This window comes from Trichoderma camerunense (genome assembly GCF_050948025.1).
Source record: "Trichoderma camerunense strain CBS 138272 chromosome Unknown V8C40scaffold_34, whole genome shotgun sequence".
NCBI lineage: Eukaryota > Fungi > Ascomycota > Sordariomycetes > Hypocreales > Hypocreaceae > Trichoderma > Trichoderma camerunense.
In genome coordinates, this window is record NW_028145336.1 from 40657 (window position 1) to 62766 (window position 22110).

Here is a 22110-nt window from a genome sequence, read left to right on the forward strand (position 1 = left end):
CCTATTAAATTCTGCTTTACGGAAATTCTTAAATCGCCTTTTAACATATACTTTTTGCCTAAATGCTATTATGTTTTTGGCTTGTTACTCCTCCAACTGGCTTAGCGTCAAACTTGCTCTGCGGCAAGGCTGCCAATCAGCGTCTCAGGTAGCCACTCACTACCCGACCTTTATGGAGCAATAGTTACTCTCGCTCTTGAGCAGCCAAATTCACCTTCAACTCGCGGCTTGCCGTCCTTCTTCTACTCGCCATATCTTCGATACCCGCCATATTCTACCTTGAGAGCATCTTCTCTCGTACGAAAACCACCCACCGGACCATCTTTGAAAGTTGCGATCCGCCTGTTCTCTAAAGAATGGCTGTCGTAAGTGCACACTGTTCTCTTCCTGGTCTCTCTCAACCCTGGCTCTCGTGGCAGATCGGGGAGCTGCCCGTTCGGGGTTCCTCTGGATTCCTACACCACAGAAGGCATTTCGCCGTGTCTTTTTTGCTCTAGTAGCATCTACCTCGTGTCCTGATGCTACCCTTGCACTTGGAAACTGGGAATGCGGGACGAAACATGGCCGCCCGCATCGCCACACGCCCCTCTACCCACGATTGTTGCTGCGCTGTTCGTTTTGGACGTTGAGTTGGCTAACGGTTGCAGCCTCGAGCATATGCCCCTGGCTACATACAAAATGGTGCGACTAGCCTTCCATCGCCTGGAGCAGCGCCTCTCCTACCCAACCAAGGCCGTATCATCCAGACGGGACCCATAAGGATTCTCTGCATTGCAGACGTTAGAGGTATATTGCGGGCATCGTGTTACGGATGACATCCGCTGACATCCCGTCCAGGAAACCTACGATCACTCAACGAGCTTGCCAAACAGGCTCAGGCTGACCACATCATCCACACTGGCGACTTCGGATTCTACGATCACACATCTCTGGAACGGATTGTGGAGAAGACTCTGAAGCACGTAGCACAGTACTCACCACTCATCTCTGAACCAGTCAAGAAGGCTATTCAGCAGGGTGGCCCTGGCTCTGTGAAATCCAGATTCTCTGCAAGCGACCTGCCTCTTTCCGAACTCCCTCTGTTACTCAGTGGAGAGCTGAAGCTCGATGTTCCAGTCTATACTGTCTGGGGTGCTTGTGAGGATGTTCGCGTTCTTGAGAAGTTCAGGTCGTCTGAGTACAAGGTCCACAACCTCCACATCATCGACGAAGCCCGCTCCATGCTGCTGGAAGTAGGTGGTGTAAAGCTCCGACTTCTCGGTCTCGGTGGCGCTGTGGTAATGCATAAATTATTCGATAATGGAGAGGGCCGAACCACTATCGCGGGCGGACAAGGTACCATGTGGACGACCCTGCTGCAGATGGGTGAGCTGGTCGATACTGCCCATCGTGTCTACGATCCTACCGAGACTCGAGTCTTTATTACGCACGCCTCTCCCGCCCGAGAGGGTATACTGAATCAGCTCTCTGTTACTCTGAAGGCGGACTTTTCTATTTCGGCCGGACTCCACTTCAGGTATGGAAGCTCTTACAACGAATTCAGCGTCAATCCTACGTTGGATCACTACCGCGGGAAGCTCGCTGCCTCAAAAGCCTCGTTCAATGACGTTTGGGAAACCGTTCGAGGAGAAGTTGAGCCTGCTATCCAGCAGAACGAGGCCCAGCAAAACCTACTGAAGAATGCCCTGCAAATTGTAGAAAAGATGCCTACAACAGCTGCTGGTGGAAATCCATTCGGAGGTCCAGTGGGCCAGGGTGCTTTGGGCGCTGTTGACGAAAGCGCTTTCAAGAATATGTGGAATTTCAACCTTGCCGATGCTGCTTTTGGTTATCTGGTACTGGAAATCCAGGATGGACGAATCGGAACCGAGATGCGTGCTCAGGGATTCAACTTTTCGCACCGAGGAGCCAAACAGCAGTCCTCTAATGCTCCTACAACGGCTGCTGCTGCTCCCCCCGCAAGCGCGACTTCTCCTGCTGTCCCCCCTGCCCAAATCGCCAAACAATCGCCACCAGCTCAACAGCCCAAGCCAGCTGCAGCTGCCCCCGTCCCTACGATACCGAACCGATCAACTCCACAGCCTACTGCGGGTAATGCTCCAGCTAACAAAGAAGCCGAAAAGGCTTCGGCTTCGATTAATGGATCTGCAAACGCCCCTGAGCCAGCAACCTCACCAATCCCAAAGACGTCTGCATCTGATATCATTGGCCTGTTCATTATGAATGTCAACACGGACGAGCAGTGCCGCGATCTGTTTGATGAGGCTGACAAGTCCAAGATTCTCAAGATTGAGAAATGGGGTGGCTCAAACAAGGTTGTCCAGTTCAGGACGATTGAGGACCGCGACGGAGCCATGGGCAGACTACCGGAAGCCGTCAAGACACGAACTACAGAGGATCGATCAAAACCTCTGGTGAAGATCTTCCACCACCGAGAGGGCAAGCCTTTCAATACCCGCGGCAATGCTGGAACCTGGGGCGGCAGCGGACGAGGCGGTGCTGCTTCAAGTGGATATCGCAGTGCTGGTGGAACCAGTGATTCCGAGAGCAACCGGCGAGGAGGACGCGGAGGACGTGGAGGGCGAGGTAGCGAGCGAGGCCGTGGATCTCGGGGACGAGGAGGTCTAAAGGGGGATTCAGGCGTGTCATCCGCAGCGGCACCCTCGACTCCTACTGCCGATTAGTAAACGCAGTCAAGGAGCATCGAGTTCCCTGATTGTCTTCGCCACTTGTAACGGCACTCTTCTTTTGTTTTTTTCAGGCGCGCCCAGCCTTGAGAATTTTATCTCATTCACGTGGTTTTCCTTTGGGACAATCTGGCGTTAGGCTCTGGAAGGTATGAGAGCAAGGTCCAGAACTTTTCATGGTGTACATATGTATCTCATGAGCTTCCGGGAGGATTAAGTGTCGGGCTTGAGAATATTAGCCTTCGTCTTTCGATTGGTACCTCAAGTAGTTAGGTCTCAAAAAATTTCTTATGCGACGTCTTTTGTTTATGAATGATGGCCACTGTACGCTAGTGATATCGTGAAAGATTAATTTCTATTTATTTTATTTCGGAGCGCCAGTAATTGGTATCTCCGCAAGATAATATACATAAACAATCGCCTACATATGAGGGAGCAATCATAGAGGCTTGATGCCCTTGTGAATAGCTGCCACGCCACCTGTAAGATCCTCATACCCTTTCCCAACAATGTTGAATCCAGCCTCAGCAATCATGTCCCTGAACTCTGTCTGAGAGGGAAACCGCTCTATGCTTTCAACAAGGTATTGATAGCTATCACGGTCTCCTGCGACCAACTGGCCAATCAACGGGATTGCACTGAAAGACCATTGCTTATAGATGGCATTGAAGATGGGATACTTGTCAACCTTGGAAAACTCCATGCAGGCAAAGATGCCGCCGGGCTTGAGGACTCTGTACGCCTCCTTCAGGGCAGCCGGCATATTGGAGAAGTTGCGGATTCCGAAACAAACCGTGTACAAGTCAAGAGAGTTATCCGCGATTGTCTTCGGCAGGACCTCAGCGTTTGCCTCGAGGAAAGAGAGCGAAGACTGGTGCGAGGCCGGGAGAGACAGGGAGCGCTGCTTGCCGACGGCCAGCATGGCGGGGTTGATGTCGGAGATGGTTACATGCACGTTTGGGTTGCCGTTGTTGACGTGGGCGTGCTGGAGCATGCGAAAGGCGATGTCGCCTGTGCCGCCGGCGACGTCGAGGATGCGCTGGGGCGTGCCGATGGGGTTTGTGGCTCCTGGGTTTAGCGAGGAGACGAAGTAATCTCTGGGAGAGGTATTAGTTGTGTCATACGGAAGCTGTTGAAGGGGTAATGGAAGACTCACTTCCACAGACGGTGAACTCCTAGAGACATCAAGTCGTTCATTTTATCGTATGATTCGGCAACGCTAGTGAAGACTTCTGCGACTCGCTCCTGTTTGACGGATTCCGTGACGGTTTCATAGCCAAAGTGAGTAGCACGATTTGCTGTAGGTGTTGGATCTGAAGCACGAGATTGGCGTGTGGTTGAGAAGAGGCGGTTTGTGTGAGAGATGAGAGCCGTGGGCCGGAGCAGGCCTGCGCGGGTTCTTAGCAGTGAAGGAGCAGACATGGCGATGGCTTTGTATTTTTTTTTCTTCTTTTTAGCTCTTGAGTGAGATAAATGGCGTAGGGTGAGGTGGTTGGGAGAGAAGTTTTGTATGTGGATGACGTTGTTGATCCCTGTTTCCTTCTCTGTGTCTGCTGCTTCTCGCTCTTGAATAGTTTGAAGATGAGATTATTTTTCTCTTCTACCCTGGTAGCAAGAGATTCCAGATGCCAATTGTGCGAGATGCTCAATTGGTTCAAAAGCCTTTAAAACTCTCAGATTAGCAAAGCCATTACAGCCAAAAAGAATTGTGAGTTTGCAAACAACCTGTCAAAAGACTTTCTACAGTCTTGCTGCTGCTTCAATGTCTTGTTGAGTTCCGGCTTGGTTGGCTTGGCGATGAGCGACAAGAGCTTGAATAAAGTGGTGGATACTCTTTTGGAAGAACCAGCCAATCAGCGCGACGAGGATGAAGAGGCCGAGGATGAGCATCACCAAGTTGACTGCAGGAGGGGCCATTTGGAGGAGAATTAGATGAAGATAAAGAGATGACAATATTGCTTGTTATGGATAGAATATTGTGTTTTTTAAGTTGCTGTTTTGATAATCTTGACTGCAAGTTGCAGTGTGATGTTGCTGGTTTTGTGGTTGCAATGTGTGGTGATGGCTTCAACTGGGTAATCAGAGATGCGATATGTTCATCGTGGGTTTTGATTCCGCAAAAAAATGGTGAAAAATCATGGAATTATCATTATGAAATTAATTGAATGAACTTGTTGGAATATTCCCAAGCAATTGTGCCTGACAGCTGATCCAACGAGTTCTGTCCTTTCTGCCAGCTGGCTGCCAATCGCCCTCCCAGCATCTACACACACGATATCGAGCATCGAAAAGACCAAGCCTGTTTCAACTGAAAATAAAATAAAAATGAAAGAAATCCCAGTATTGCGTAAAAATATTGACAGAAAGCAGGATCAGGCGCATTTACAAATTGTATTTCATTGTACACTACCCGATGTGCATTTGTTGGCAGATGTAGATTACACAAGGCAGCATTAGAAGGACCAAGCACCAAATCCAAGAATCGAGCAACTCTCATCATCTCCCCCATCTTTCATAATTCAACGTCGTCAAAAGAGACACTTTTTCGAATTTTCGAGACAGTCTCTTCTATAATAAATAATAAAAGCACCTCCAGCCACTCTCGAGGCCGGCTTAGTGCTCAACTTGGAAACCTCGGACAACCAACCCCGGGTTAGCGCTAACGGATTCTGTCGGCTCAATTGTGACCGCTCTCTATCGGCAGACTCGCGCCTTATCCCGAGCTCAACCACAGGGAACCAGAGCCATCCCCGGATTTCTTATAATTAAAAAAGTTGGGGTCTGTCATCTTGCTGGATCTTGGATTGTGATTGTGATTGTCAATTCTTCCAGCAGCCAAAATGTTGAATCCGCTCAAGGTCAACTCGCGCGTCCTTCGCAGGGCCTCCATCCGGAGACTGGCACAGCCGTCTGTCTCCGTCATCTCCAATCCCATCCGGAGTGCGGGAAGCCTCTCGCAACGGCCCAATTCGGGATTTGTGTCGTTCCCCGGCGCTCTCAAGAGCTCCTTTACCAGCTCTCTCAAGTTTGAGACGCCCGAATCATACACAGCCCTGCCGACGTACAGAGTCGTGGACCAGAATGGCCAAGTGGTTGACCCCTCCTTCAGCCCGGACATCAGCGACGAGGCCGTCATCAAGCTGTACAAAGATATGCTGTACATTTCCATCATGGATCTCATCATGTTCGATGCTCAGAGACAGGGCCGACTAAGCTTTTACATGGTAAGCGCTGGCGAGGAAGCCGTGAGCGTTGGCACCTCGAGTGTGCTGGACAAGGATGATCCCGTCTTCTGCCAGTACCGAGAGCAGGGCTTGTTCAAGGAGAGGGGTTTCACGACGGAACAATTCATGTCACAGCTGTTTGCCAACAGAAATGACAACGGCCGGGGCCGAAACATGCCCATTCACTACGGATGCAAGCCGTTGAACATTGTGAGCACTCCCGGAACACACAGCCCCTGCAAGTGACGACTAACACTTTCCGCCACAGCACACTGTCTCCTCACCATTGGCTACACAGCTTCCGCAGGCTTCGGGGGCGGCTTATGCCTTGAAGCTACAGAGACTACAGGACCCCAGCTCGAAGCCACGAGTAGCGGCAGTCTTTTTCGGAGAGGGAGCCGCCAGTGAAGGTGATTTCCATGCCGCGTTGAACATTGCCGCCACTCGCTCTTGTCCTGTCGTCTTCATCTGCCGCAACAACGGATTTGCCATTTCCACACCCACTCTCGATCAGTATCGAGGAGACGGCATTGCGAGCAGAGGAATTGGCTATGGAATTGATACCATTCGAATTGACGGAAACGACATCTGGGCAGTCAGAGAAGCCACAAAGAAGGCACGAGAAATGGCACTGCAGGACGGTGGCAAGCCAGTGCTTATTGAAGCCATGACCTATCGTGTCTCTCACCACAGTACTTCCGACGACTCATTCGCATACCGAGCCCGTGTCGAGGTCGAGGATTGGAAGCGACGAGACAACCCTATTACTCGACTAAGGAAGTGGATGGAGGCCAAAGGATGCTGGGACGAGGCCAAGGAGAAGGAGGCCCGAGACAGCCTGAGGAAGGAAATCCTCAAGGGATTCAGCGAAGCAGAGCGAGAGAAGAAGCCGCCCATTGGCTCCATGTTTGAGGACGTTTATGAAAGTTTGACGCCCGATCTCAAGGAGCAGATGGGACAACTCAAGGAATTGCTAGAAACATACCCCGAGGAGTATGATGTTGCCTCGTATGAGGGCGGAGTAGCGAGCTTGGATGTACCAAAGGACAATTAAGCTATTGGTAGATGAGCGTTTCTGTGTTTTGTAAATAGTTTAAAGATTTCTTTAGAAGAATCCATAAATGGAAACGTTGTTAATGGTTTGATATTTGCATCGTCTCATCAACCTGTGCATCGCATTATAAAATGAAGAAGTACCATGAAGGTACCGCATAGAACAGAGAGAGCTTGCATTGCCCAATCTGGACTAGAGCAGTCTTGACATTTGGCACAACGGTGAGCGCTAGTGCATTTGAGGCTTAGCCCAAGGTCCCTAATCAACATTCCACGCCGAGCTCTCCACCAAGTTACTTTGAAGCTACTCCAAACATCCATTCTCTTCATATCAACAAATTACACCATGTCGAGCTCGAGCAAGAGGCATTCTATCCTGCCGGCTGTTGACCGCAGCGGTCCGAAGCCACCGGTCAACTTTTCCACATCGCTCACGATCTCGGACAATGCGGTCCTTCTCGGCAGCCATTCAATCACGATGCAGGCAGAGACGGTGGTTCATCCCAGGTCGCGCATCGAATCAAGCGTCGGCAGCATTCTAGTCGGGCGACGCTGCATTGTTCAAGAACGAGTGCATCTCGGGGCTCCTCCAGACAGCCGCGAAAAGGGCGCTGGCGGCGTGAGCCTTGGCGACTATGTTCTCATCGAGGCAGGTTCCGTGGTGGAAGCCGGAGGGACGGAAATTGGCGAGGGCAGCGTCATTCAGGTTGGAAGCAAAATCGGAGGCGGTGCCAAGATTGGTAAAGTACGAAGAACACAAGCTACTAGGATACAATATTCATTGGGCTACAAAGCTAATGCAACGCAGAACTGTACAGTGTCTCACTTGTCCGTCATTGCGAGCGGCGAGGTACTACCCGACAACACGGTTGTTTACTCCAACGGCACACGGCGAACCGACAGGCGCGGAACCCCAGAGCTTCGAAAACTAAGCATTGTGAAGCAGATTGCTATGCTAAGGAAGATGATACCCAGTAACCCAGACAAGTTCCGATAGTCTGCTACAAATTTCATGTTACATCAATAGCTCATGGCGTCCTCGAAAAGCCCCCGTAATTGCTCCTTTTCAGCTTGCAATTCGGTAGCAAGGTTGGGAGCCAGCTTCAGCACTCGAGCTTGGGGAATGGTGCCTTCAACGAGCGCATCAATGTGCTCGCTACCAAAGCCCAAATCCTTGAGCCCATTCGGCTGGTCTCCCAGATCCTGGAGGAATTTCATCAGTGCCTCAGCCAAGACCTCACCAGCACTCTCCTTCTTTACGTTGGAAATGTCAACGCCGAAAGCCTCGGCCGCAACGAGGTGCCTCTCTGGGTTGGAAGCTGCCGTGAAGCGGAAGACGGCGGGGGCAGAGACTGCTACGGAAACGCCGTGTGGGATGATGGGGTGCGGGATCTCATAGCCGGCATGCTTGTAACCTGGATTTTGGCCAGAAATGGGATACGACATGCCTGCGTTACAGTTAGCTCAGCAGGTGGCTCAGGATATGATGGGATCAGGTCACTTACCGTGGCATAAATGAACACCCGCATTTCCAAAGCCAACTCCAGCAAGCGTTGCCGCTAATAGCATCTCGCTCTGTGCTTCGAAATCATCGGGATTCTTCACAGCTCGCGGGAGGTACTTGACTGTGCTCTTCAGTGCATTGAGGGAGAAGATGTCAGAGATGGGATTGGCTCCCTGGTAGGCTGGCCGAAGGATTGGATTTGTGGGTCGAGGTGTTCTCTCAGTATAGGGAATAGCCGTCCACGACTCGAGAGAGTGACACAGGACGTCTAGACCGGAGCTGGCCTTGACGGCAGCGGGCATGGTCCGTGTGTTGAGCGGATCGCATATTCCAAGGGTGGGCTTGAGATTCCGGTGAGCAACACCCGTCTTTGCCCTCTTGGAAACGAGATCAAAGATGGCGGTTCCCGTGGTCTCACTACCAGTACCCGCGGTGGTTGGGACTGCAATCAGCGGCTTCATGGGCTTGTCAATAGGGAGCCCCTTTCCCAGTGGCGCATTGACAAAGTCCAAGAAATCTGCATCTGGGTACGCCGTGTAGAGGTTCATCAGCTTGGCCGTGTCCATGACGGAGCCTCCGCCGACAGCGAGAAAAACATCTGGCTCATACGGCCTTGCCCATGCAATTGCGTCCTTGATGCTAATAGTTTTGACGAATGTGTTAGTCGAGTGAGGGAGACAACAACCAGCAGAAGCTGATACAGTACACGTTGAATAGGTGCATCGGGGGAGGGGGCAATTACGAGCTATCCTTTGGTTCTATCCTTACGTCAGAGTAGACCTTGAAATTGATGCCCTCGCGATCGAGACTCTCTCGAACTTGTCTCATGGCATCCAATTGATTCACAGTCTGGTCGGTAACAACACACACTCGCTTCGCGCCCATGTTCTTGAGGTCCATACCAACCTCCTGGGTCACGCCAGCTCCGAAGCGAATGGACGAAGCCGCCATCTCAAAGGCATACTCCTTGAGGTCGGCATTGGAAGGCGTGGCGAACCGGCGGCCGCCTATGTTCTTGTTCTGGGTGATGGAGGTGCGGTGGTAGCCCGGATTAGAGTGGCACGGGCATGACGGAGGATGGGTATACTGAATTGTTCGAAGAAGATTCGACGCGCGCTTGGCGGCCTAGATGCAATCGGATTGGTGAATACGACAAGGTTGAATTAAGCATAGACAGGGACAGGGAAGAGGAGCTTGGACTATACATACATTTGGCAATACTCTGACGGAGGCTCCCAGGGTCATTCTGGCTTGTGGCGTTTTTTATTTAATTCCCGATGGCAATTAGAATTAGAATTCCAATCCTGTTTGTACAGCAACAGTCTACTTTGCGGGGTTGGGAGTTGATGCCAGGAGGGTATGTCAACATTATGGGGTAATGGGTTCGGTTTGCCCCGGTTATGTGGTAGAGTCGCAGCGCAAGGCTTAGAATGGAGATGAAATTGTGTTAGGCATACCGGTTAGCGTTAGGAAGCTCCAGTTTAAAGAATTGCCGCTGTATGGGGTAACCGAGGTCATCAAATCGTTTGGAATGGGGAAGTTGAAGACGGTCTTCAGTGTCTTCTAGCGTTTCCCAAGTTCAGTCATCATCCATGGATTCTTTTTTTAGGGCGGTTTACAACTACCTTGGTACTATGTACGATTGAGGCCAAGTTAGTAAGTAAGCTGCATATCCGGTGCATACGACGGTACAGTCGGTATTTAGCAGATACCGACATCCATGGATAATTACAGTAGTGGTTAGAGGCTGGTTTGCTGGTGGTGTGTATCATTGAATGTTTCCGGGACACCCACCTAAGCACTCCGACCGTTTACAGTAACTCGCACAGCATATTCTAGATGGAACAGTGAGCCTTTTCAAAGCTTCCATTGATTAGTTAGTCGAGTCGCGGCTCTCCAGAAGGCCAATCCTCTTGCAAAAATTAGTCATCGGAAGTATTTTTCCTGCGTGCACCTCGTTGAATGCGCATCTGCAAGTTTTAATTGCCCCGTTACGGAGCAGTCAGTTATGCCATCGGCTCAGCCGGATCATCTCAGCGTTGTTATCGGCACTCTCAGGTGACAACGTCATCATCCTTCAAGGTCCGTTGCCCGACGCTTTCTTGGCAACCCTGTTCCTGTTTCCCTTGGGATTAAGTTGTTTTTTTTTACACCCAGTCCAAGTTCTTTAAAGAAATGGCGCCCACGTCGCCGCCCAGCCAAATGAAGGACTCTTATCGCCAATAGTTTTCTTTTGATTTCCCATTAGCTTTTTTTTTCTTCTTCATTGTTTATTTATTTGTCTTTTTTTATAACCACCAATTCAACCTCCCCTGATCGCATCGTGTGTTGAACCAACCGCTGCTGCCCACGATGCCGGGCGCAGATCAGGACACAGCGGCCGTCCGCTCCATGTCGGAGGATTTGCCAAACAATGCCGCTGCTGCTGCAAAGAAAAAGGCCGCTGATTCTCCCGCCAACGTCAACGGCGGCATCGCCATGTCCCATCACGGCACCGCCTCGCTGCCAAACATTGTCACATTTGCGTCCATGGACACGGCCACCCGAAGAGCAAGCCATCAGGTCAACCCAGAATCCCCTCGTACTGACGCGCCCCGGCGAAGTCTCTCGTATGCGCTGCGGCAGGAATCAGATGTTTACTACGACTCGCGGGCTGGCACGCGCAAGGAATGGAAGCGACGAGATCGGACTCTGCAGGATTACTACGGCAACAACCCTCAACTGCTGCCCCAGCTGCCGTTTACCTGGCACCACGGATGGAAGCGCTGGAGACTGTTTCTGTTCGCCATCATGGTGTTTATCGATGGCTCGGTGGTGCCGATTGTGCTGTACTATGCAATGAGATACGCAGGCCATGTCCCCGGCTGGATCATCTTTGCCGTCATCACAACCATCTGGGGCGGGCCAACATACGTCGAATTCGGCATCCGAACGCTGCGTCTCATAAAGAAGGAGAGATTTTATCGCCCTTTAGGCACCAACAGCCGCTGGTGCTTTGACACTCTGAACTGGACGTCGGTCCTCACCATCACGGCCGTCACGGCGCTCTTCATCGTGGGCAGTGCGCCGCATGAGGTCTGGCTCAGAGTTCTTTGCATGCCGGCGCCGGCCATTTTGTACAGCATCGGCGGTGTTTTGTTTCTGATTACGCTGTACCACGCTATGGATTGGCGGGCTCCCTTCCGTCTGAGCTCTACAGGCAAAGGCGAAAAGGTATAATATCTCTCTCTACTCTGTCTCGTACCTACAAGCATCTCTTACTGACAAATTTTCTTTTTCTTGCACAGGTCTTGCCAGGGGTGTATTATTTTATTGAAGATGTCGTCGCCGTCAACGCTGGCGCCGGTCGGCCATACCGAGAAGCTCTGGCTGCACGTTATACTGCTAGCCCCCGCTTCCGGCGAATGCTATTCGTCCAGTCTCTGTTCTGGTCCATCCCTGCCCTCATCTTGGCTGCCGGCCTCACCGTTATAGCTCTGATCCATCCTATTCCCGCAACCGTCGCATATGGCATATGCTGGGCTGTGCCATTTATATGGTGCGCGCTCTGGTGCGGGATTACAATCAAGTGGTGCAAGCGGGACATGGTCCGGGAGAGAGAAGAGTGGGAGAGAAAAAACCCCACGGAGAAACTCGAGGCAGCAAGCAATGAGCCTTTGGCAGGAGTATAATTGTTGTATCTATCGAGGCTGCTGCTACTACTCTGTTGCATTGCATACATTTTAACCACGACGCATATCCCTACCACACTTAGCCCATACATCGTTGGCGGTGATTGCTGTGCTGATAATCATGGCAACAGCAATCACTTCAGAATCTACTTGAACCAGCCCAACAGCAGAGGCTGGGAGAAGCAAGTCCATGGCGTCAGATATGAGCTTCAGGATCAGCGGCGAGACAGGCTCCACGGGTTTTGTCTGTCTGTCGCTTGTTTCTACCTGATTCTCATTTGGCTTCCTTGGAGCAGATTCATCTCTATCTTGATGTTCACTTTCCTTCTGCGCGTCTTTCTCTTTCTCGTTGGTAGACGAGGGACTGGGGGCCACTTGACTGCCAAGAATGCGCAATAATCTAGTGGCAGAGCGGAAGAGAGAGATGCACAAGGCAACCAGCCAGAACCATTGAGCTTGGTAATTTAAGCTTGCAGTTTGCTCGGGTCCAAATATCTGCATCTGATCTATTTCCAGCAGATCAAGCAGAGTTATTGTCTCGAGCATGCCAAAGACGCCCAAGGACGTCTTGCAGAGCACATCAAGCAATGCATCGAAATCCAGTATCCCAGAGGCATAAACATCCCACCCCAGCTTGAACTGGTCCAAGAACCGGAAGAAACGCAAGAGGCGTCTGGTGAGGTTGATCTTCGATCGCAGCAGCAGGAATGACGCTGGGGGTGGGACGTTGATCGACGTGAGATGGAGCTGTGCGGCGACTTGAAAGGCGGGATATGTGGCGATGAGAGAAACTAGGGCCTGGACGAAGCGTAATGAGCGCTCGATGCCGGCTTGGCTGGCGTCAGCATTTGCCAGTAGATTAATTTCATCACATTACTCTATTTTTGTGCTTGTGCTCCAAGTGATGGTGATTAAGCAATTGGAGATGGAGGGGGAATGTAACCCACCATTGTCCGTCCCAAAGACGATGAATTGACGCAAGAGCGTCATTGTTATACTGTATCAAGAAGAAATACGACGCAATTAACACAGTATAAACGCTTGGTACGGATGCAATTGAGTGAAGATGGCGTTTAAAACATGTGAATGATGAAGAGGATGATGGACCCGGGCAAGTTGGGCAGTATATGGCATAAAGCAGTCAGTGCCTTTAGTATCGGATGAATGTTTTTAACGGCTCACGATAAGGAGGGCTTTGGACAATATGCAGATGAGATTGCAGCATTCATTATTGAACTAGCAGCACCTGTAATAATAGTGGTCCTTTTACGGGGCACGATATAAAACTCCCGTCGTGTCGTGTTGCTACTGGACTACTAAGGCTGTTAGGCAGAGATATTGTGTGAATGCTAAGACTGCTCTAGTCAACAATCAACAATGATACAGCAAGCACAACATTGTGATCCATTGGCATGTGATTCCAAGACAGCGACACAAGAAAATAGCTTCATCCACTAAACATGTGAAGCATTACTTTATTTCAACCTACCACATCCAAAGCCATACTGCAACGTCTTTCCCCCACTCAATCCACTCTACCTTCCGGAGTATAGGGTAGCACTCGGGAGGGCATATGTGACGCTTTTCTTGATTGACGGAAACACGCAGTTTGCCGATCACCAACTCGTCACTCGTCTTGTCATGTTTTCGTCACTTCATCGCCGATGCTTCAGCGTGCTAAGATCAACACACCCTCGTATCCGGAAGACAATCCCCGTAACGTGCGGCTCTGGAGGCTCCGTAGATATTGAGTCTGTAAATCCACATCCACATCCTAAATAAAAACAAAACCACAGCAACACAGCGCTAACGCTTGCAGCAGCTTGTACAACATTGATGAGTTTTCACCGTCCAAGTTCCTCGTTGTTCATTTGCCCCCGCTGCCTGAGAGTGCCAATGGGGTGAAGCAATTGCCAGAGTTTCTGCATGACTGGCCCGTCGCCAGTATCAACTACCGGTGGACGACTGGGCGCCTCAATGCCGCCAACCAGGAGGGCGACGAAGAGTTCATCAACACTGCCGACTGGCCTGTGCCGATGCATGATGTGGCATTTGCCTACCAATGGATCGCTGAGGCTTTGATGCCGCCAGACAATGGCCGAGGCAGCATCTACGTCTACGGTTCTCATCTCGGCGCCGGCCTGGCCATGTCTCTCTCCCTGACGGAATCACACCCTCATAAACCGTTCTCTGTCCGTGGCGTCGCAACTTACAACGGCATCTACAACTGGACCATGTTCCTCCCGGGCCACAAGGTCCTCGGCGCAAAGTCCGTCAGAGACGCAATGAGGGCGATGCGGCGTGCAAACGGGAATGCTCGACTCGATTCCCTGCATGGGAGACTGGTGTCCTTGTTCCAAGAGCCGGCGAATCTGTTTGACCCCTTTGCGAGCCCGAGTCTCTTCTTTCATAACCCGGGACTGTCTATACCCGAGTCGTTTTACGCTTCTGCTGAGTTTGCAGGCGTTGTGAGTGCCATGAAGGGGGAGAAGAGTTCCCTCGGGATGGAGACGGCTGGCACGCCTCGTAGATCGTATCTTGTGTTTCCACCGCGGCAGTCGACTCTCAAGATTCCTGAGACAATGCTCTTACATGACGCACCGTCTCAGTCACATTTACATCAACATTCACCGGAGAAAAAGACGAAGACCGAAAAATCAAGTTTAAAAATTCACGATACAAGACACACGTTCATGGCTCAGGCAGATGAACTGGCGAGTTTAATGCGGCGCAGCATCGCTCGGGTCGAGCTTAAGGAGCGGGCTAGATGGGATGAAGATGTGCAATATTTGGCTGAGGAGCCGGAGCGCAGAATTAACGTTGTGGACGTGGGACAGGAAAGAGAAGAGCTTGGCTTGAATGATGCTGGGCAGCGGATTGTTTCGGATTGGTTGGGGAAGTTGAATACAATACGACGATGGCTGTGAAAATGCTGCTCCCTTTTTGGGTGTCTTGTTCGTGACGTCAGTGAATCGTGATGTTTTATCTGTTGCTGTGCTGTTTTATGCTGTGCTTATGCTGTGCTCTGTCTATTGCATGCTTGAACGGAGTAAAGCTGCCGTGATTTGATTTGGCCAAAAGAGCTCAGACAAAGGCTGCGTTTCATTGACGACACGATAATATGACATCCATGACTGACACGACATGGGCTCTTAACAGCATCAGGTACACCGGGCACCGCTAATGCTGCAGCCTGTACCTTGCCTGAAATAGGCGGCAGCCGTCACCATCCCTTTGGTACTAGCCCGAGGTACGTACTGCGCTAGCCACCAGTCAGCAAGCTACAGCACCAGGTACCTACGGCACAGCACAGAGCACAGAGCACTTGCGCTACTCCATATATCAGTCAACCCACCGCTACCGCTCCGTCACTCTCCATCCGTGACGCAATCAATCATCCCTACCAACACCCTCGATCATCACATCATAACAACACCGAAGCTCTCCTGCTCGATCGACTCCTTTGATTATACAGCTACAGACGAGGTGCTGGGAAAGCTCGTCCCAGCTCGCATTTTGATGGCCATTCGGCCACGAGGCGCCATGCGTCTGGCGGTGCTGCAATCGGGCCTTGCCGCCTTGCTCTTCGGCTTGAGCGCCCACGCCGAGTCGTTCACGCCAAAGCACGAACTGGGCCGGTGTGCCTTTCGCGGCCAGTGCGGAAAACAGAGTCTCTTTGGAAAGGAGCTGCCGTGTGTCGACAATGGCCTTGCGCACGATCCGGACGAGGATCTTCGAAAGGAGCTGGTTGAGCTCTGCGGCGCCGAATGGGGCGAGGGGCCGGTTTGCTGTAACATGGAACAGGTATGTCGCGTGCCTCTTTGTCGGACATGATTGATGTTAATGGCTATTAAAAGGTCCAAGCTTTGAAAAGCGAAATGGGCACTCCAAAGACGCTCATCGGTTCTTGCCCGGCCTGCAAGACCAACTTCTTCAACCTGTTTTGCAAGTTTACCTGCTCTCCCGATCAATCGACCTTTATCAACGTTACCGACGCCGCAAAAAAAAGTGGGAAGCTGCTCGTTACTGAGCTTGACCAGCTGGTCTCTGAAGAATATGGCTCCGGACTCTATGACAGCTGCAAGGAGGTCAAGTTTGGAGGTGCAAACAGTAGGGCCATGGACTTGATCGGTGGAGGAGCCAAGAATTATCACGACATGCTCAAGTTCTTGGGCGACAAGAAGCCCTTTGTTGGTTCCCCCTTCCAAATCAACTTTCCAGAAAAATACGACGAGCCTGGCATGGAACCGAAGGAGATGAAGCCCAAGAAATGCAACGACGAGGACCCGGCCTATCGATGCGTATGTGTCGACTGCCCCGAGGTATGCCCTACGTTGCCGGATGTCAAGGAGGCCGGATCCTGCAAAGTGGGAAAGCTGCCCTGTCTGTCTTTCGCCTCCATCTTTACGTATGGCGTTTTGTTGCTTGCTCTCTTCACTGCTGTCTTTGGTCACATCTTTTGGTTCAGATATCTCAAGCGCCGCGTCGAAAGGACCCGTCTACTGCACGAATCCTCCCACAGCGATGATGAGGATGAGGGCGGGCCTATCCTCACTGATGCTATGCGAGATCAGCCCACGAAGCGGTATTGGCTTAATGACAAGTGCGACAAGGCATTTCGTAACTTGGGAGACACGGCCGCGCGGTTTCCAGGCCTCACCATAGGCATCAGCTTGCTCGTCGTTGGTATCCTGAGTGCTGGCTGGTTCCGGTTCGACATTGAGCAGGACCCTGCCCGACTCTGGGTCAGTCCATCTTCGGCTGCTGCGCAAGAAAAGGAATACTTTGATTCCAACTTTGGTCCCTTTTTCCGAGCCGAAAAGATTTTCCTGGTCAACGACACCGAGTCTTCTGGCCCCAGCCCCGTTCTCAGCTACGAGACACTGCAGTGGTGGACAGAAGTCGAAAAGAGCGTGGAGAAACTTCAGGGTTCTACTTACGGAAGCTCGCTTAGCGATGTTTGCTTCAAGCCTACTGGTGATGCCTGTGTCATTCAGTCTGTTACGCAATATTGGTATTCAAAGGGAGGAGATATCGACCGCAACTACTGGAAGGAAGACTTGCGCAGCTGCGCAAGATCTCCCGTAGACTGTCGACCTGCATTTGGACAACCCATTGAACCAACCATGATCCTGGGTGGCTACGACGAGGATGTCGCTGAATCTCAAGCCATGACTGTCACATGGGTGGTCACCAACGCCCCTGAGAATTCGAACACGCTTGCCCGTGCCATTGATTGGGAGAATGCACTCCGTGATCGACTCCTTCAAGCTCAGGAAGAGGCCAAGAGCCGTGGTCTTCGATTGTCCTTTACCACGGAGATTAGTCTTGAACAGGAACTCAACAAGTCCACCAACACAGATGCCAAGATTGTCGTCATCAGCTACATTGTCATGTTCATCTATGCCTGCTTGGCACTGGGCACACCCCTGAAGCACCTCTTTGGAAACCCAGCACTACTTCTTGTCGAATCAAAAGTCACTCTGGGTCTTGCCGGCATTATCATTGTTCTCATGTCTATCTCTGCGTCTATTGGTTTCTTCTCCTGGGTTGGTCTGAAAGCTACGCTCATCATTGTCGAAGTCATTCCGTTCATCGTATTGGCTGTCGGTGTTGACAACATCTTCCTTATTGTCCACGAGCTTGAAAGAGTCAATATTAATTTCCCAGACCAGATGGTGGAGGAGAGAGTCGCTCGGGCTCTGGGCCGCATGGGCCCTTCTATCTTATTTTCAGCCTTGACCGAGACGTTTGCGTTTGCTCTTGGATCTGCTGTTGGCATGCCTGCTGTCCGAAACTTTGCTGCTTATGCTGCTGGTGCGGTTCTCATTAATGCGGTTCTTCAGATGACCATGTTTGTGTCCTTTTTGGCATTGAATCAAATGCGCGTCGAAGATCATCGTTGCGAATTCTGGCCGTGGTGGCAGATTAAGAAGGCTAGAATCACTCTTAATGGCAGCAATGGCTATCCACCAGCAACTGGAAGAGTGGCTGATGCTGATGAGGAGAGTTACTTGCAAATCTTTATCAGGAACACTTATGCGCCTACCCTTTTGCGAAGACAGACCAAGGTCGCTGTTGTGGCGATCTTCCTGGGTCTTTTATCAGCTGCCATCGCCTTGCTACCAGGCATCCAGCTTGGACTGGATCAGCGTGTCGCCATTCCAGATGGCTCCTACTTAATTCCCTACTTCAATGACCTCTATGACTACCTGGAGACTGGTCCCCCAGTTTACTTTGTTACCCGCGGAGTTGATGCATCTCAACGACCACAACAGCAAGCAATTTGCTCAAGGTTCACGACCTGCGAGCCCTTCTCCCTGACAAACACTCTGGAACTTGAGAGGCAGCGATCGGACATTTCATACATCATGTCTCCAACGGCAAGCTGGGTCGATGATTTCTTCCTCTGGCTGAACCCCATCTACGAGCAGTGCTGCATCGAGCGTGGCTCAACCTGCTTTGCAGACCGCCAACCCGCATGGAACACCTCTCTCTATGGAATGCCTGAGAATGATGAGTTTATTCATTATCTCAAAAAGTTCCTTGCGGCAAAGACTGATGACGTTTGCCCGCTGGGTGGCCAAGCCTCCTACGGCGATGCAGTGGTCTTGGATGACGAATCTGCGCACGTCAAGGCCACTCATTTCAGAACCGCGCACACACGTCTTCGCAGCCAAGAGGACTTTATCAAGGCCTACTCTTCTGCACGCCGCATTGCTTCTGATATCACGAAGGCTACTGGAGCGGATGTTTTCCCTTACAGCGTGTTCTACATCTTTTTCGACCAATACCTTAGCATCATCCAACTGACCGCCGGTCTTTTGGGTGCTGCTGTCGGTGCCATCTTTATCATTGCGTCGTTCCTCTTGGGCTCCGTTCTCACATCTGCCATTGTGACGTTGACGGTTATAATGAGCGTCGTTGACATTATGGGTGCAATGGTGCTGTTCAACGTCTCTTTGAATGCCGTTTCTCTCGTGAATCTCATTATCTGCGTCGGAATCTCGGTTGAATTCTGCGCACACATTGCCCGAGCCTTCATGTTCCCCTCGCGAACCGTCATGGAGAATAGCTTCAACGTTAATGGACGAGATGCTCGTGCTTGGACGGCGCTGGTTAACGTTGGCGGATCGGTGTTTTCTGGTATTACCGTTACGAAGCTGTTGGGCGTTAGCGTTCTTGCGTTTACGCGATCCAAGATTTTCGAAATCTACTACTTCCGAGTGTGGTTGGCCCTGGTCGTCTTTGCTGCCCTTCACGCACTTGTGTTTTTGCCGGTTGCGCTGAGTCTTGCTGGAGGTGAAGGCTATGTCGATCCTGAGAGCGAGGGCACGGCCGCTCAAGATTTGACTGATAGACGATGGCGAGCGATTACTATTCACGATAATAGCGACTCTGAAGATGACTATTAGTTGAGGTCTTTTGAGACCAAAGACTTTCAAATGATGGCTCTCTGCCATGATTACTGTAAGGACTTGCTTGAGGGTGTTTTTACCCAGATTGTCCTCGAGAAATTGGAATAAATTGCGCTTGCACTATAGTTGGGTTGAAAGAGGCGGGTTTCTTTGGTGTCAAATGGAGTAATTGGTGTCTGGAATTTGCTGGAATGTAATAATAGGAGCATACACGGGTAATAATAGCACAGTGGATTGGATATTGCATTCGAGTCTTTGCCTACTGAGATTGGAATGACTGTCTAGAGGTTTCATTTTCGCTTTATTTCCTATCTATCTTGTTGGTTTAATAGGTACTAATAAGCTAATATCCTTTTTTCGATAGAGACGCTGTTGGTATAAATCAGGATGGCCCCCGACGAGCCTAATGAGCCGGCTTTATAAATAAAACTTGATAGAGAACAGGCAATCCGGTCTGCCACAAGGCAAGGTCCCCCTGAGTCCATCCGAGATTCTCATCAATGCGAGTGTCAGTCAATATTTGATCAGTGGCATGTCATCTGTTGTCTCGGATTCCTCGCTGGCAGGGATGCCCTCCTCCGTCTCTGACCATTCACAATGATGCTGCCAAGTTGTCGTCTCGTTCTTGTTAGTTTCATGATGGTGCCAAGTTGCCACCTCGTCCCCGTCCTTGTTAGCATCGTCATGGTTCCAAGTTGTCATCTCGTCCTTGTCAGCATCATCGTAATCCTTCCGCGCTCTCCATGAATCAGCACCGCTCCGTCCCCTCTCTCTTACCCCTCCCCGGTCCAAGACGTAAACCATCTCACGGCCGCACGTCTCGGGGAACTCCTGGCCGTCTCTGCCGACAAAGATGGGTTTCCAGTCGTTGAGCGGGTTACTCAACTTGCCGAACTTCCAGAACTCGGTGCGGTGGGCGCTGAGCCACTGGACGCGGAAGGGGAGGCTGGCTTCCCAGGAGATGTTGTTCATCCATTTTGGAGGGGGGATGGTGGTTGTTGGGGGGGAGGTCATGCGAGCCTGTAGGGGGGAAGTGGTAAGTTGGGAGACTTGAGGAGTGATGATTTGTGAGGTTGATGGACTTACGTAGCCTTGGAAGGCCTTGGACTTGTTGACGGAGAAGATGAGAAAGACGTTTTTGTGGTGCTTGAAGGCATTGGCGAAGATGGCGCCGTTGCGAGCACTTGTGATCCATAATCCCTGTTTTTGTTTGTCAACATGAGGGATTGACTGGTTAGGTTGAGTTTGTGTGTACTTACGTCTCGCTGGGACATGTCAACGTTTTTAAAGTTGAAGGACTTGACTAGAAAGTAGCGCGATTCTGCTAATTCTGTTGAAAGCCGTTAGAATTAAGGGAGAAGGAGGAAAAGAATAGGGGCTCAGATGTATATGGATACCTTGCTTGGGAGCCATCGACAAGAGTTGCGTTGGAGTGTAGGTGTTCATGCTCCGAATTTTGCTGAAACGACCTGTTTTTGTTGCAAATGGTCCGTCTGACAAGGACAGAGATTGTGCTCCATGAATCTCGGAGTCGGGATCATCAGGAGATGTAGTAGCTTTAATGAAAGATTTAGCATTCTGGGTGCTACTTTGACGGGACGGCAATCCGTTTCTAAATGTCGTGGACCAAGTATCTGAATCAGCCCCTTTATTGACTGAAGAAATCTCAGAGCCACAGTTTCCATTTGAGCTTGCAAAAGCCGTTGACTGGGAGCCCGACAAGACATTGTCGTCGTTGAATCTAGCCATGGCCGTCGAGAATGTTGGCGACGGGCCTTTGAAAGCAGAAATCATCTGCGGAATCGAAGCAATAGTGGAAGAACCGCAGTGCTCTGTAGACGTGCGAATCTCCTCGAGAAGCTTGAAGCGCTGCTCATCGAGGTGTTTGAGTCTGCGGAATCCGTCGAGAACTTTGAGGCGTTGGTTGGTGTCGAAGAAGCCGGTGTATTGGAGCCAGAGCTTGATGTCGCTGTTGGCATCTGGGGAGTTGACGCCATCAGGTTGATGTTGATGTTGATGTTGGTGCTGATGCTGGCTCTGGTTCTCCTGAGAGACGCTTGGGGTCGTTTCTTTGGACGAAGCTTCGCCGTCACTGTCCGGGGTTTGCATTTTGCGAATTTGTGACTTGGTGATTTCTCGTTTGCAGTTGTTATAATCCAATGGATGATCGCTGTTGATATATCGTGCGCTGATATGAAGTTGTGGGTGATCAGTATAATAGGTAGCCTGTGTCTTTTAGTGAATACTTGTAATGAAGTTTCCGAGTGGTTGTTCCAAACCCTGAGGAGGACTTACTGGCGCTTGGTGTTGTAGAAGCTGGCGGCAAACATGGATGGTGTTGGTTTGTGATCGAGGTTTTAAATAGATATTGGAAGACCTTTAGAAGGTAAACCAAGCGGTGTAGATTTTTGGATGGCAGAACAAACGCCGTGAAAAGGCGGACTGCCTCTTTCGCCTTTGTGGGCAGAATGGACGGGCAGCAAATCACGGAAGGAGCATGCACATGTCCGATGCAGACGTGTGAAACATTTGTTCACCAATACCTCAAGTTTG

At 50.8% G+C, this 22110-nt stretch overlaps 9 protein-coding genes across 9 annotated transcripts; 5 read left to right on the forward strand and 4 right to left on the reverse strand.

Moving 5' to 3' along the window:
• Positions 1-3: 3 nt before the first annotated feature.
• Positions 4-3112, forward strand: V8C40DRAFT_259293 (uncharacterized protein). Its single transcript, XM_083218937.1, has 3 exons — positions 4-365; positions 648-786; positions 838-3112. Exons 1-3 carry the CDS (start codon positions 357-359, stop codon positions 2682-2684), a joined length of 1995 nt encoding a protein of 664 aa, XP_083067113.1. The 5' UTR covers positions 4-356; the 3' UTR covers positions 2685-3112.
• On the reverse strand, positions 3005-4473 carry V8C40DRAFT_259296 (2-hexaprenyl-6-methoxy-1,4-benzoquinone methyltransferase). Its single transcript, XM_083218938.1, has 2 exons — positions 3844-4473; positions 3005-3784 (listed from the first exon to the last, which is right to left on the reverse strand). The coding sequence occupies exons 1-2, from the start codon at positions 4107-4109 to the stop codon at positions 3127-3129; spliced, it is 924 nt and encodes a 307-aa protein (XP_083067114.1). The 5' UTR covers positions 4110-4473; the 3' UTR covers positions 3005-3126.
• A 953-nt stretch (positions 4474-5426) lies between these two features.
• V8C40DRAFT_259298 (thiamine diphosphate-binding protein) lies at positions 5427-7058 on the forward strand. The gene is made up of 2 exons (XM_083218939.1): positions 5427-6121; positions 6180-7058. The coding sequence occupies exons 1-2, from the start codon at positions 5528-5530 to the stop codon at positions 6963-6965; spliced, it is 1380 nt and encodes a 459-aa protein (XP_083067115.1). The 5' UTR covers positions 5427-5527; the 3' UTR covers positions 6966-7058.
• Positions 7059-7271: 213 nt separating this feature from the next.
• On the forward strand, positions 7272-8211 carry V8C40DRAFT_154032 (trimeric LpxA-like protein). The gene is made up of 2 exons (XM_083211344.1): positions 7272-7709; positions 7773-8211. The coding sequence occupies exons 1-2, from the start codon at positions 7311-7313 to the stop codon at positions 7959-7961; spliced, it is 588 nt and encodes a 195-aa protein (XP_083067116.1). The 5' UTR covers positions 7272-7310; the 3' UTR covers positions 7962-8211.
• V8C40DRAFT_259301 (hydroxyacid-oxoacid transhydrogenase) lies at positions 7781-10226 on the reverse strand. Its single transcript, XM_083218940.1, has 5 exons — positions 10094-10226; positions 9678-10031; positions 9211-9593; positions 8470-9107; positions 7781-8412 (listed from the first exon to the last, which is right to left on the reverse strand). Exons 2-5 carry the CDS (start codon positions 9711-9713, stop codon positions 7985-7987), a joined length of 1485 nt encoding a protein of 494 aa, XP_083067117.1. The 5' UTR covers positions 9714-10031; positions 10094-10226; the 3' UTR covers positions 7781-7984.
• A 304-nt stretch (positions 10227-10530) lies between these two features.
• On the forward strand, positions 10531-12165 carry V8C40DRAFT_154047 (uncharacterized protein). The gene is made up of 2 exons (XM_083211345.1): positions 10531-11681; positions 11756-12165. Exons 1-2 carry the CDS (start codon positions 10821-10823, stop codon positions 12137-12139), a joined length of 1245 nt encoding a protein of 414 aa, XP_083067118.1. The 5' UTR covers positions 10531-10820; the 3' UTR covers positions 12140-12165.
• Positions 12142-13340, reverse strand: V8C40DRAFT_259303 (peroxisomal biogenesis factor 11; the record flags this gene model as incomplete). Its single annotated transcript, XM_083218941.1, has 2 exons — positions 13087-13340; positions 12142-12969 (listed from the first exon to the last, which is right to left on the reverse strand). Coding segments are annotated over exons 1-2 (648 nt in total), but the record flags the coding sequence as incomplete, so codon positions are not given.
• Positions 13341-13780: 440 nt separating this feature from the next.
• Positions 13781-19554, forward strand: V8C40DRAFT_271526 (sphingolipid transporter; the record flags this gene model as incomplete). The annotated part of the gene is made up of 5 exons (XM_083220278.1): positions 13781-13890; positions 13959-14967; positions 15353-15389; positions 15486-15943; positions 15997-19554. The coding sequence occupies 5 exons, from the start codon at positions 13781-13783 to the stop codon at positions 19552-19554; spliced, it is 5172 nt and encodes a 1723-aa protein (XP_083067120.1).
• Positions 19555-20070: 516 nt separating this feature from the next.
• V8C40DRAFT_271527 (YTH domain-containing protein) lies at positions 20071-21887 on the reverse strand (the record flags this gene model as incomplete). The annotated part of the gene is made up of 5 exons (XM_083220279.1): positions 20071-20577; positions 20644-20757; positions 20817-20887; positions 20955-21745; positions 21853-21887. 5 exons carry the CDS (start codon positions 21885-21887, stop codon positions 20071-20073), a joined length of 1518 nt encoding a protein of 505 aa, XP_083067121.1.
• Between the last annotated feature and the right edge of the window lie 223 nt (positions 21888-22110).